The 15,187-nt window shown below is 38.0% G+C and overlaps 2 protein-coding genes across 4 annotated transcripts in view; one reads left to right on the plus strand and one right to left on the minus strand.

Moving 5' to 3' along the window:
* Positions 1-567: 567 nt before the first annotated feature.
* On the plus strand, positions 568-9,125 carry LOC116295678 (uncharacterized). The gene is made up of 4 exons (XM_031703577.2): positions 568-807; positions 3,505-3,547; positions 4,613-4,999; positions 5,567-9,125. The coding sequence occupies exons 1-4, from the start codon at positions 787-789 to the stop codon at positions 6,988-6,990; spliced, it is 1,875 nt and encodes a 624-aa protein (XP_031559437.1). The 5' UTR covers positions 568-786; the 3' UTR covers positions 6,991-9,125.
* Positions 9,126-10,762: 1,637 nt separating this feature from the next.
* LOC116295683 (adenosine receptor A3) overlaps positions 10,763-15,187 on the minus strand; it is a 40,237-nt gene continuing 35,812 nt past the window's right edge. For all 3 annotated transcript variants that reach the window (XM_031703584.2, XM_031703583.2, XM_031703587.2), the window contains one exon: positions 10,763-14,303. In XM_031703584.2, the coding sequence (XP_031559444.1) occupies positions 13,082-14,116 (1,035 nt within the window). In that variant the 5' untranslated portion in view covers positions 14,117-14,303 and the 3' untranslated portion in view covers positions 10,763-13,081. The remainder of the gene's footprint in view (positions 14,304-15,187) is intronic.

Here is a 15,187-nt window from a genome sequence, read left to right on the forward strand (position 1 = left end):
TAAAAACTTATTGGTAGCGAAAAGACCCCGGCCTATGAAACACCGTAAACTGAGCTCGATTGTTCCACTCAATCGTTAAGTTTTTGGCGTTTACATTCAGATGATGACCTCAAATTTATTCCAGAGAAAGGCAATAGATCATTTCGTCTTAGTTTTTTAGTGCAAATAATAAAGTCAAAAAATAAAGTGTAGTGCTTAAGAAGTAGAATTTGAATGTTCACATAAGAAGAGGGAGCGATCTTTTAACCGGGAAATGCACAAAGTGAGGTCGTTCTAACGCTATCGAAACAAGCACTTAAAATGCATGTTATCATTAATTTTATCAAATATAAAAGTTGTTTTTCAAAGAAATATACTTCTAAAGATTAGAGAAGTAATCTCGATTTCATATATATAGTCATATAAAAGTTGTGCTAAACGAATTTTGGAATTGTGCGAACAGGTCATAGTTGTGCGAATGGGTTCGTTCGAAAAGGCAATTGTGCGAAACGACTGGTAACCAATGAAACTACTTAGAAAAAAGAGTTGGGTAGCCTGTGTTTTCTCCAAGTCCGCAGTGCCGTTCGGGTATAAGCGTTCTTCTTCGCCTCCAGCAGAGACCCAAGAGGGCTTCGAATTCGCACTTAAAATTCCTCTTGGATGACATCCCTAAGTTACTGCACCATCTCAGCCTGTTCTTGAATTAATATCTTACACTTCTGGTCGTATTTCTACGACGGTGATCCTAAAATTTGGAAGAAAAAGGAAATTCTTCGAAAGCATCCAGGAGGGAACGACCTTTTCAAAATGGCGGATGAGTCTAGTGAGGTGAGGCTGTTTTCTTGTACATAATTGTCTTAATGCTAATATTTTTCTAAGGATCTCTCGATGGTTACTATTCCGTTGTATTTCCACCAATAAATACGCGAATTATTGAAGGGATCAAAGTCAGTACTAGATACTTAATTCTGCATAATATTCTAGGTTTTCTTACCGATGGTTCCTAAATCTGCGCTATTTTTCCTTGCGTTCGACAAGAGATAGACAAGCTAAAATAAAAGCAGTCGAAGTATTTCTCGCAGTTTTACCTCTGGGATAGTATCTACGTTTTATTCTAAGAGGAATGCCTAGAATTTTTCAAGTTGTAACACAATTCATGTTGTAACCTTATCTTCTCTGGGGCCGGAGACAACTACTTTACCCAAATCTCTTTTTTGGTTTCCGCTTCGCGAAAACTTCGAAAGGTCAAATTTGCATCGCCTTCTAAACAGCGCTTTGAATATTACTTACAGCGGGAGCTTTCTTAACTTATTTTTAAGATTTAATGATGCAGCTTTGGCATGATTTACAACAGTAACATAACAAATGAAAACTAGTTTCACAAATTTGCTTTTTTTGTTTATGTGAACGCAAAACATCCAATCCTCCCCTCCCTAGTTTTTCCTTGTATTTTTTTTCCTTTTTTGCTAACACACAACTTGGATCAATTATTTTTTTTACTATGCCTCAACTAAATGCCAAGTTGTTTATTAACAACATTTGAAGATTTATTCCTGTTAATCAATCTTACTGTAGTAATGCTTTTGTTGTAAGCATAGCCCCTGCTATTTCCCCTCGGGGCAAAAAACCCTGCAAATTACTCCCTGTGGCTACCCTACAGGGGCATATTGTTATTTTATGTTAAGTTGATGTTTGAATATGTCTCCAATTAATCCAGGCAAGACATTTATATTTTTTATATCTACAAATGCAGAGCATTTGATCCATTATCCCATTTTTTTATTTATTTTATTATTATATTAAGAGATAATTCTTTTCGTATTCAAGCAGTGAGCGCCAAAAACTATTTTCTTGAAGAAAGGCTGTTGTACAAGGCTAAAATCTTGTTATTCAGAAAGTTTAACTTGTTTTGAAGTGGAGATGACCAATGAAAGTGGAATCAAAATGTTGTTAACCCAAAGCAAAAATTTTATTCGAAAATGAGGTTTAGGCCTTCATTTGCTTATATCCCATATATTTTCTATAAAAAAGCCTGACGTAGCAACATTCTATCACAAATGCAACAAAACATCTTCATACAATTGAAAATACCACTCCAAACATAAATTTTTATCACAGTACATCAGTTTCTAACTGTTTAAAAGAGGTTTTGAATGTTAACCCAAATTGAAAATTGGGATCAAAACTCATATGAAAGTCTAGTTTTTGGTGCTTTTTGCCATTATTGCTCATTATTGAAAAAAATTCCTCTTAATGTGTATTTGCTAGGCATTTTTGTGGTTTTTCTTTTTTTTTCTGGATCTACATACAGTAAGCATTCTGTAAGCCCTAGCAAAACCATATTAAAAAAGAAGGCTACCTGGGTTGGTTAATGCACAGCCATCAGAGTTTGAGGTCCATGGTTCGATCCCCAGTATCTCCATGCCTGTTTCGAGTTCTCTTTAATCCATGTACATGTATCTTCGACTTTGAATACTCTTAAAACAGAGCACTGAGGGAGGGGAGGGGGGGGGGGGGGGAGGGTAAAGTGTGAACTGCAGGCCTCCATTGATAGCAGTTAAATTGAAACTGAAGGAACTACTTATGTTAAATATACTCTTACGCATTTTTTTATTTTATTTGGATTGATACTCCTGCCAGTGGTGGGATTTCCAATGCAGCAATGTTTTTTTTTAGTTTGACGAAGCATCGGCGCCTTGTTTTAGAGGTTTATCAAAAACTTCTAGAGGGAGAAACTCCTTAAAAATTCTCATATCATAGTATATAATAAAAATGGTAAATATAGTAATAATAAATCTAGACCCTTTTAATAAATACCATTATGACTTATTTGCTGTGTATAATGTTAATTCATTCTTTTGAAGAAAAAAATCAAAATGAAATTGAAAAGAATGCAGGGTTCGTGCTACTCCTTGAAATCCTTGAAAAGTCCTTGAATTGAAAACACGTTTTCAAGGGTGCTTGAAAAGCCATTGAAATAGGGGAAAACGCCAAAACTCCTGGAATACTCCTTGAATTTAATGCAAACTTAATGTTATTTCTAACTTACCTTTTAAAATAAATAAGGATAAAAATTGATTGAAGCGTTTCTGGTTGCATGTTTACTGGTTGGTTGCGTGTCATGCTCGTTTTTTATCTAAGCTTGTGGCCCCGCCTGAATTAGCTGCACTTTAACAATGAAACAATGTTTAAAACCACGTTCTAATACAAAAAACTTTGTCCTTGAAAAATCGAATTTTTGTGCTCAAAAAGTGATTAAAAAGTCCTTGAATTTTGTAACGAGAATGTAGCACGAACCCTGAGAATGGATTTGATGTCAAAGCTGGAAAATAATATGAGGTGGGATTTATTAAAAAGTCCTATAGGACTATAGGGAAAAAATTGTCATTGTTGATTTGTGTAAATTCATTCTTTTGAAAAAATATTCAAAATGAAATTGAAAAGAATGGAATTGATGGAATTTATTAAAAAGCCCTACAGCAACCAGGGAAATAATTTTTAATACTGTAATTTTGTTTTTTACAGCCATTACCTCAGTCACAAGGTCATTCTGTGGCCAATAGTTCAGGTTAGTTTTAAATTCTTGGAGTGCATACCATATAATATTTGTTAAAAAATGTGTGAGAAATTGCACAAATTTAAACAAATTAGTAAGTTCAGTTAAACCTACGTACAAAACTTTGCACTAATTTGTACAATTTATTTTTGTAAACTAACATTATTAAACTCATTAATAATTCATGAGGAAAACACAACAGAAATCACGACCGTGAAGAGTGTTCTAAATCTGATACAAAACTGTGTTCATTTGCATAAACTTTAAGTTGGATTTTCTTGGCCAAATTCACTTTAATTTTGAAAATTTTAGCGAAACACAAAGGAACTAACCTAGACGTTTGATAAGTCATATACAGTATTTGTGGCCGTGTTGTATCAGATATACAATCACTCAGCTATGCCTTGTGGTTGTATATCTGATACAACACGGCCACTCATACTGTATATATTACAAATTGTACAAATTAGTGCAAAATGCACATGACAATCATGTGGTATGCAACAGTAGTTCTGAAGCAAAGACTGATAATATCCTTTGGTGGCTAGAGTTATTTTGACTTTTGCTCCTGGAATAATGAATACATTTTGAAATTAAAAATGGTTTATGGGAAGAAAAAGTTTTGCAAGGCCCCTCTAGATATCAGCCTGGTAGCTGAAGGAAGTTTACATTTATTTGAATATGGCAAACATCTGGCGAGATTCTAACAGCCGGTCAGTTTTTTGGCCATGATAGCTATCAAATCAGTTGTAGCTCAGTTATACCCCATTTCTGGTTTACTGGACAAGTTACATTTCTGGCCAGTCATTGTCTGATGACCGGCCATTGTTTTTTTAAGCCTTGGAGTCAAGTTGAAGACTTTGTTTACCTGAGTGTTGTCATATATGAAGAATCAATTGTTGTGTGAAAAATATGCCAATTTTAGTGTGTATTTTAAAACTCTCTTCTGATGTGAAAAAGGAGTGAGTTAGGAAGGAGTGCAGAGAAAAGGGAAGGAGAAACATGATGATCCCATATGATTCAATTAATGACAATCATTTTATTTTATTCTTATTTATCTATTTATTTTTTCACCAGATGATGAGGTAGACATTCATGTTTGTGGAAGATGCAAGGAATCCTTCACAGATTTAACAGCTTACATCGAGCACAAGAAATCCAAACTCTGCCAAAAATCAAGAGAAAAAAGCCATCCTGTCATACCTATCAACCTCCCCCATGACCATGCATCACAGCATGTGGAGGTTCAGCTTTCGTCGCCCCAGGGGGAGACAGTGGGTAGCGACACCAATGAGAGACTTGAAAGAAAGACTCTTATCATAACAGATGATACTGAAGGAAATAAGTGTACAAATAAAGTAGTTGTGGAGTTACTTGATCCTGTTGATGTTCATATGGTAACGGGTCAAGAAGATAATACCCAGACAGAACAAGTTGAGTTACGGCAGGAACAAATCACAGTGGGTAAGTAAAATAGATGTAGTTAATAAATGGAAACCAGTAAATGTAATACTGTATGGAAAGATTAATTTAAAAAAAATTTTTTTTTCACCATCTTGTCATATTTTCCCTTCAAAAAAGCCTGTACAGATCAGCCGCTCATATTGTACATATTTAAATAAAGTTTCAAACACTAGGGCGAGGTTTTGCATTAGTATTCATGACCAAGGGCTGCAGGCCCAACGTCTTGAATTCTAATGTAAAACTGTGCCTATGAGTTTGAACTGGTTTGAAATATCAACTAAGCCCTAAATTCCATTGTTTCGATGCAAAACACGAAATACTAAATACTATTGAATTCAGAGAGGAAGATTACTGTTGCTTTGTTCTTTTGGAAATAGAGCGCTTACAATATATCCGCGTAATTAAAAACCTATCCCGGGTTTATAATTCAGCCCCGTTCTCCCCTGTTGATATCAATTCCGCCCCCGACATCAAACAATAGATTTAGGGTGTGGTTGATTTTTAATGTTTAATGTAAAAACAGTCACAAAGACCTGGTTTTGAAACCAAAAAAATCCTATTCCACAGCAACACCAAAAAAGAGGCACAAACGAAAAAATTCCACCCCAAAAACAACCCGAAAATCCAAATCAACACCCCCACCAGGAGAGACAACACAAAGCAACGAAGAAGAAGATTGTACCGTGACCGTTCACATCCCTGAATCCCAACTTGTGCACCTTGGTGGAGAAGGTAGTGGCAACGAGGCTATCATGACCAAAGGCGCGCGCAAACAAGAAGCAACTAGTGTTTTTGTGCCAATATATTTAACCAATTCAAAGAGGATATACAAATGTAATAAGTGTCCTGCAGAATTTCGCACGAAGGAGGAGCGAGGAGAACATACTGGAATGCACAAGAAACATTTTAAGTGCAGTGATTGTAGCAAGAGGTATTATACTCCCGAATCGCTCGAAAACCACAGGGCGACCGAGACGCACGTGCACACGTGTGATCAGTGCAACAAGGTATTCCATTCACAGATCTACCTTAGAAGACACAAAGCAATCCATATAGTGGAAAGAAACTTTAGCTGTGATGTTTGCAGTAAGGCGTTTACTTCCGTTGCCAACTGTCGAGCGCATAAGAGGTCGGTACACGCGGTTGTCAAGAAGCATGTGTGTGAAGAGTGTGGTAAGGCCTTCTCGCGAAAAGATAAACTCAAACGGCACCAGTTAATCCACATTCCATATGCAAACCGTCCGGTTTTCCCTTGTCCATTCCGTAGTCACACTGGCTGTACCAGCACATTCTATAGAGAAGACAAATTAAAACGTCATCTTTTTACACATTCCAAAGAAAAGCCATACAAGTGCGAGAAATGCGAGAAAGGATTCGCGAGACGCGACAACCTTAACGATCACATAAAAACTCACACGAAAGAATTCAGCTACATCTGCCCTACCTGTGAACGTGGATTCTTAGGACCGGCGAAGCTGAAAAAACATTTGCGAACAGTCCATCCCGAAATTGAATACGACATGGATGCGATATGTCAGAAGACAACCGACATGCCGACGATGGCGACTATGGCGACAATGACAGTGGACACACAGACAGAAGAACCTACCTCACAGGAAAAGGCTTTGATCAACGAAACCCAAATCACTGTAGGTCTCGCAGTCGTCAACGAAGCCATTAGTGCTGGCACTCATTTTGAATCACCAACTCGAGAGGATATCACGTCTGACGAAGACGTCGAAGAGAGCGAGCCGTGTGCGAGTGAAACGATTCAATCCGAAGCAGAGCAATTGATTCGTGCCCCGGCACATTCTTTGCCCCCAGCCCCGCCTTTGATCCACCACCAAAGTTTATCTACGCATACGGCCCAGCTCATTCCCTCGGGTAGTGTCTTTATCCCGCGGGTTAATTTAGAACCCGGGACTTATAATAGGGATATGGTTACGATACCAAACGAGCTTCTTTCTATGGTCCATGGGTTGAATACTTAGGGTGTCGACAAGCGAGCTTCTTTCTATGGTCCTTGGGTTGAATACTTAGGGTGTTGACAAACGAGCTACTTTCTATGGTCCATGGGTTGAATACTTAGGGTGTCGACAAGCGAGCTACTTTCTATGGTCCATGGGTTGAATACTTAGGGTGTCGACAAACGCAGGGATGAGTTCAGCCGTCGGGAGGGGAAAATTATTTTACTCGTTGCAGTCATATCAAATATGTCGGCTTTAATTCTGATAGACCAGTTTGCATGCTTAAAGGCCATTCGTGGAAACATCATATTTGAGCGATATTTTTGGGGGGAGGGAGATTTTTTAACAAGAGCGCATTCATTGCTGAATTAAGGGTCGAAAAGCTCTCCAATGTTACTTCCCTAAATTTAGTCGCACAAATTGAACAGAATTTATTAAGTTCATTTACAGTCTTCCAGTGAATTTCGGGACAGATTAGCGAAACGTTGTGTAAGAGAGTGGATTGCCTCGTCACCGCAAACCATGTTCAAGTAAACCTCGCATGTTTGTTTTTCAGCCGAATCAAAGGGAAAAGTTTATGAAACTCAACGCGCATGGCATTGTGGTGTCCAAAACGTCAGCGGCATATTTGCGAGGTGTATTGGTTACCAATCTTTCTCGAATTTTAGAAAGTATTCGATCGCGGTCTTAACAAGAATGCAAAAATCTAAATATTATGGGAGAGAATTCTGATGAAAAAAGTTAAAAATGTAATACTATAGGATCAAGAACTAGATCATTTCAATCAACAATTTGTATAATTTAGGTGATTGTAGATAGAGAATTTTTAAAATGGTAATTTTGGGGCAAATATTCATAAGTTGGGCCCCGTTCATACGCAGCCGGACATTTTAGAAAACGGAGTTTTTCAGTTCTCTTTAGATTGCGGCCTTGAAAAAGCAACTTTTTGATAACGGTACGTGTGGAAGAGAATTTTTTGGAAAACCAAATAAAAAATCCGTTTTCTAAAATACTCTGATACTCATGGACAGGACCTTGATGTCTGGAAAAACATGTTTCTGTGAGAAATAGTTGAATCGAGCGGTCTCACGGAGGTTAAACATCATAGCTTCCAGGTTATGTTTGGTGTAGCATTGTTTTCATTGGTTCGTAGAAGTACTCGTATTTACAGCTCTGAAAGGAATCTTGTGATCGAAAAGCCTCGAGCTAGCATGCGAAATGAGGCAGTTTGCACCATCACGTGATGGCAGCCATGACAGGAGGCACAACAACAGTCTTTTTCCCCTGGGAAACTAAATTCTTTCTCGTGTGAATCGGATTAGACCAGATTCAATAGCCCACTTCGGTGATATACTTCGCTTGTCACGCACACTGGTTTCATTCAATTTGTTCTTTTCTCTTGTCACGAATCACTGAGCATTATGCACGAAACCTCGCATTGAATCCTTTGTGCGTGACAAGCGAAGCATAACTCTGAAGTAGGCTATTGCTCCTGCCTCCTGTCATGGCTGCCATCACGAGATGGTACCAATCTCTATATAGCGACAGGGATAGCTACTCGCCCTTATTTCCCCAACGGCGAAAGGCAAGGCCATTTCGCGATAAATATTTACGAATAATACATAGCCATTTTTACTTATTTTATATATATTGTGTAAATATAAATATACAAACTATGATATAATCATTTAATGCTTTAAACTTTTAAAATAGTGAAATTAATAACTAGGTTTTAAATTAATATTATGCGTATGCCAGTGTTCGTTAGAGAATATTACATGTGACTGTAAGAAAGCCATTTGTGTGGTACCGGGACGCTGCCTTAGTGACGTATCAATCCAGGGGGAACAATGCTCAGGTCAAACTTCACTTGAGCCGAACCTAATTGAAACAATGGATAACAAGGCGTCTTCTTTGATGTCATTAGGTTCGGCTCATGTGAGGTTCGACATTTTCTAATGTCTATATCTTTAAAGTGTGCAAGAAAGAGAAACTCATTTATAGCAACTGATATATATATATATATTAAATGTCTGTAATTAGCCTGAATATATTAACAAAGAATTATAGTCGTAGCTCGCGCCATGTCGGGTGGTTTGCGTAGATACCGCCGTGGAAAAATAGATATATTGCTACGTGCTTCCCCCATTTCAAAATAATCGTTCTTTCATACAGCATTACTGTTTTTAAAAAAACATTGAATAGACCTATCCCGAATTCGCTTGACTGGTCACGAAACAATGGTTTCAAGTCGAGGTTGAACTTGATGAATAAAAGAATCAAGTTCAGTCTCGACATCAAACCATTGTTTCGTGGTCAGTCGAGCGAATTCGGGATAGGTCTATTCGCAATAGACCGTATAACTGATACGGCGGCCATCTTGAATCATGGGATGCCGAGGGGGCAAACACGTAGGTGTTTTATAAAGCATGCATATTGAGTGGCGGGGCTCGTATCACGTTTTCAAAGAATTTGAAGTCTTGGTTTTTCGCATATTGTTTCAACTACCAGTAAATTCATTGGCTTTTTAGATCTGCTTTTATAAATTTTACAATAGTTGTCTCCTCGACATCCTATAATGTCTTCCTTAAATCAGTAGAATTCAACATGGCCGCCATCTCGGTAAAGGTCTGTTGGTTGTGCGATATGGTCTTCGCGTTTGTCGTAGTCGGCTCTCCCTATAATCTGCTAACTTCAAAACAGACGACTTTAGGGAGGGCGGACGGGCAACCAAGTGAGTACTAGCGGTACCCCCCCCCCCTCCACGCTTACCCCCCCACCCCCCGTTGCAATAGCATAAATATTAATCTAAAAGACAGTGTAGTAGAAGCTATTTGATTTTATTTCGTTTTTACTCATCCACTATTACAGTAAACACGCGATCATAAGGTAGAATTTTGCGCCGGTTAGAAATGGGTGTGACTAAGATAGAGGGGGGCGAAATTAGGAAGAACTTAAGCAAAATTCCAAGTTCTTTACGATATTTTTCAGTCATAAATATTTCTTGAAAACAAGATAAGAGATAAGTAAGCAACTACACTATAGTCAACTTTTGCTTTGATTTGATTTTCCCCAACAAACATTATTGGGACAGTCTATGTTTTTAAAGTGCTACTACGACGAAAATCGCTCAAACTTGGATTCAGCTGAAACTTCCTAAAAATACTCTTTTAAGGTCCAATATTCACTGTATGAAGTGTTTTCTCGATATTCAGGACGAAAGTATGATATTTTTACGATTATTTTTTGGAGTCTGTGACGTCATATACTCAACATCGAACATCGCTCCATACATTTCTTTGTAGTTTATGATCAAAATATCAGTAGTAAAGGGAGAAAGAAATACCCAAACACCCCAAAATATAAATTATAGTCACAAGTAATGTGAAATAAGCACATTAGCCACCCTTTGGGCTTCATAGGAATAAAATAAATTAAGGATTTATATACAAAGAAATATATGTAGCAATGTTTGATGTTGAGTGTATGACGTCACAGACTCCAAAAAATAATCGTAAAAATATCATACTTTCGTCCTGAATATCGAGAAAACACTTCATACAGTGAATATTGGACCTTAAAAGAGTATTTTTAGGAAGTTTCAGCTGAATCCAAGTTTGAGCGATTTTCGTCGTAGTAGCACTTTAAGAGTGTTCCTGACCATTCGTCGGCTTCCTTGATACCAGCCACGTAGCTGAAGGACGTTAAATATAGGTACATTATTATTACTTTAATCTCCATCCCAATAAATTAAACAACTCTTTCAGTTAGAATAGCAACACTCTTTCTCTTGTGATATCATTGTAATTCAGGTGATTTCAAAGCTTTAATTTAACCATTCAGAATGCGCATATAGCTTTAATATCTTATATGTATGATGATTACTATTATCATAGAGGAAATTATAGAGCGGTTTTCGTATGAGTGGGAAACGACCGTTTGTTACTGACTTACAGCAAGCACGATATACACGTTACGACATGCCGTAACATTGAGAATGCTTCCCGCGAAAGGTTGGTGATCGTATAAATGGGGACAATACGTACTGCCTTACATCGCACACACGGTACGACATGGCGTGACATCGAAATGGCTTCCCATAAGAATGGTTTGTCATCTAGTAATTCATTCAACCACAACGCATAATTACGGCTACAGTAAGAAGCGGTACGGCTAAACTACGAATAAGAATTTGCCGTGTTATATCGTTTCCATCTCGTACGAAAACCGCTCTAAGCTACATGATGACTTATATAATTACAGAATGATCTTATTGTTAATGAGCATTGCGATTATGATTACAGGCTTCTCTTTTCGTACACAGAAGGGTTATATATAAACAGGCCCATGGATAAATGTCTATTTACAGTAGAAAGTAAAATTTAGTATTATGTTGAAGTAGGTTATACTTCTCTCGAATCACGACTTAACGTGAATTGAGCATGCGCAGTGCAAACTAGGCTGATCAAAAAAAAAAAAAGCATACGCCTTAGCCAAAGCCTTTTTATCCAATCGCATTGTTATTTGATCATGCATGGAGTAAGCATGCGCATAAAAAATAATCTGGTCCAATCACAATCTACCAAACATGATAGAACGCATGCGTACAAATCCTAAAGTCTCTACTCCTTTTGATTTTAGTTTCTTTCATCAAAAGGACCGATAGCGACTTGTCTATAACTTGAGCGATTTTTGTGATTTGTAACTTCTTATTGCCCTCCTTATTGCAGCTTGTATCTACGTGAATAACCCAATGAAAATAGCCAATCACATACCACTTTGAGCTTTTGAGGTTAAAAACAAAACAGCAACGGACCAAGAAGTGCGGTAGCGGGCGATAAGCGTGACACGTGACCATTTCCCGCCATTTTGGATTGACAACTCTGATTAGCAGTTGATAAAAATAAAAATCTTTCTCGAATGATCTTGACTCTATGAGTAAACACTATCGTTTATAGAAAAATATATATACATAAGTGGCTTTATAATTTGAAGCAAAATTTTCGCTAGAAATAAACTACGTTAAAAAGTTGAAACAAGATGTTATCTAAATTTTCATTAACAATCCCTTTCAAAACTGCCAATTTTTCGGATTTCCAATTCAAAAATTTGTTCAAACTAATTCATATTTACCTCCGACATTCCAATTAATGGCGGGAAACGATTACGTGACGCGGATTGCGAGTGTAATTGAAAGTAGCTTGTAAAGTAATGAATTTTTCGGGTATGTCAAACCAGAGGCTCGACTTCCATATTTATCTAAAGATGTACACAACTTTTTGTATTACTTCTATGTAAATACAGACAAGACTGTTCTATCGAGGAAGGTGCCACCGAGACAATACCTAAACTGCAAAATTTGCGCGTCTATTTTCGACTTTTATATCTCAAAAGTTTATCCTTCTATCGCAGACGTGATCAAATTCGCTGCAATTAGTTACATGGATTTTCGTCTTTTTCTTTATTTATCGAAGATTAATTTCCTGATCGGGAAGAAGTCAAATACCATTCAGCTGTCAGTTCTGTTAATCCTGCGAAACTAGCCTAAGTTATTTGGATCAAGCGCGCGGTCATGATCACCAAAACATTCCGGTACAAGACAGACAATTCCGTTTATAACAATCTTTCCTATCAATTTCCAATACAGTCTCGTCTTTAAACTCACCTTTTCGTCTTATAAATGTATGAGAGAAATCGTACTATAGGGCTAGATTAGGACTCACCACTTCGTCTTATAAATGTATGAGAGAAATCGTACTAGGATAGGGCTAGATTAGGGCAACTGCATACTTGGTATTACTACAGCATAAGACGTGCCATTGTTGTCCATTCAGTTACTCAACAAATTGTTCACAGTTTCTCGATCTCACGTACCGAACAATAAAGGAAAATATATCCTCTAAAATGCCCTTTTTTCTTATCCGTTTTCTTCAAGTCCTAAGGTCTGGGTGTTTTGACTTTGTTTTTACTTTTCGGCCTTATTATTCTAAAATAAAATTTTGCCCCTCAATGTGTCCACAAAGGAGTCGAGAGAGCGGTTGATTTAGACGTCTCATTCCAACTCAGTTCCTAATCAAAGCAGCTTTAAAAGAAGAGGACGGTTCAAGTGGTTTAATTACATCTCGGTTGTCTTGAGCAAGGAGGATCTAGTAGTTTCGGAACGGCTCGGCCTTCTTTTAAACCCAAATACTTTACTCAAAGCCTTCCTGAAGTCGTGCTTTCCAAAGATGTACAGACAAGGATTGATGAAGGAGGTCAGAAACCGAAGCATGATGAGAATGTATTCGGCCACATCTGGAAGAACGAAGAAAGCATTGCTGAAGTTGTGCTGTATACGAATGATAAAAAAGGGCAGCCAGCACACTACGAAGACGACTACCATGATAACGAACATGATGGCGGCTTTCCACTCGTGGCGATCTTGGCGTCGGTTTTCCATGTAGCCGGGAACGCTGTTCTTCTTGATGTTGCGAGACTGGCGCAGAACCTCAAAGAAAATACAGCTGTAGGTGATGAGCATGACAAGAAGAGGAACCGCAAAGAAAACCACGATGGACAGAAGATCGTAAGGGATTTCTTTATCTTTGATGTCCTCTGGTCGTTTATCCACGCTCATTCCAGGTGTTGTCCACGCAAGTTGTATTAGAGCAACGAACAAGGAAACACACCAAATGACGCTTAATACAAGAACGGCTCGCTTCTTCGTCACAAGGGAATGATAGCGAAGAGAGTAAATGATAGCAAGGTACCGATCCATAGTGACCATCAGAAGGTGAAGAACGGTGGAGATAGAAGTAAGGCGTAGCATTATCTCCGACCAGAAGCATATTTCAGGCTTTCTAATGATGTTACAAGCCAAGTAGATTGGAATACTGAAGAGGCCCGTCAACAAATCTGACACTGCAAGGCTACAAAGGACGTAGTTTGTGACAGTACGGAGAGCTTTTCTCTTGTACACCAAGACAAGGACAAAGGTGTTGATGATGATGATCAAAGCCGTTAAGACGATAGGAAAAACGTCTTGATCTGCACTAAAACCAAAGTACATTTCATGATCTTCTTCATCCTCCTCGCGGTGCAATGACTTGTTGTGGTCGCTACAGTTCAAAAGCCCTTGAATCATAGAGCAATTCACAATACTTGCGTTCATGTCGATCCTCAGCTATATCTGCTCCGTTGGCGTTTTAAACTTCACGTTTTAAATCGTCAGCTTAGACTTGTGCTTTGATATTCGTGTTTCTAATCCTCTTCACCTCATTCACGATATGCCCAGCTCATCTCGTCAATCCAGATTATGAGCGCTGTCGTTACGTTTACATAAAGTTGATCTCCAATCACTGCCAATCGAGAATAAAATCATACAATTAAATTGTGTTTTACTTGAGCTTTAGCTTGTATAAACATATTTGAAAGCGCGGTTAATGCTAATTGACAATCTCTCTTGTTCCTCTCATTAGGCATTCAATACCGAATGATTTAGATGATTATAAAAGATGACGCTGAACAAAATGTAAAAATACTTCCCTAAGTTAAGATTTGGTTTATTACGATAAAGGTCATTTATGTCTCTCCTCTGTAGATCGAGGTTAGGCCGAGTCATGTTTTTTTCCATCTGTAAATGATCTTCTGATAGCCATGTATCACCTATGACACAATAACGAGGACTACTGCTACTGCTACTGCTACTGCTACTGCTACTGCTACTGCTACTGCTACTGCTACTGCTACTGCTACTGCTACTGCTACTGCTACTGCTACCATCAATTCTTTTTTTCTGTTTAAGGAATTATTCTTCATTATCAGTTCAGTTAACAGTAGTCATGTCGTAGAACGTCTAAAAAAACGCAATTTTATCTCACAAAGAGAAACACGTCATATTTCAGCTTGCGACACCATGTTTCTGTCTGCGGTAGAACCGCTCTGTCGTAACTACTGGAACAGCGCCAAATCACAGCTGAAACTTTTATGTACTTTTCACGAGACAAATGTCAAGAGCGTTTCTATTTTCCCGCACCTTACATAATTGGCGATCAAAAAATAAATAAAGTTAGGAAGATCATTATACAGCTCCCAATTAGTTTAGAACGACAAGCTTTCTGTTTTGATTCTTTTAAGTATTAGGATTCAAGTAGCTCTGCTTACAATCTCTATTCAAAGTCTTTGTGTCTAAGATGTTGTGTTACGATTACTCATCGACTAGCTTGACATGCATTGGCTTTGA

Source organism: Actinia tenebrosa, unplaced genomic scaffold (genome assembly GCF_029948245.1).
Source record: "Actinia tenebrosa isolate PJP-AT-01 unplaced genomic scaffold, QUT_ActTen_1.0 PGA_scaffold3__52_contigs__length_22856419, whole genome shotgun sequence".
In the NCBI taxonomy this organism is placed as follows: domain Eukaryota; kingdom Metazoa; phylum Cnidaria; class Anthozoa; order Actiniaria; family Actiniidae; genus Actinia; species Actinia tenebrosa.

What these genes read in the sequence shown, in the direction of transcription:
- LOC116295678 (XM_031703577.2), top strand. Translation starts at nt 787, where the DNA reads ATGGCGGATGAGTCTAGTGAG. An exon ending in TGGCGGATGAGTCTAGTGAG is followed by an intron (nt 808 to 3,504) that starts GTGAGGCTGTTT and finishes TGTTTTTTACAG; the next exon opens with CCATTACCTCAGTCACAAGG. An exon ending in TTCTGTGGCCAATAGTTCAG is followed by an intron (nt 3,548 to 4,612) that starts GTTAGTTTTAAA and finishes TTTTTTCACCAG; the next exon opens with ATGATGAGGTAGACATTCAT.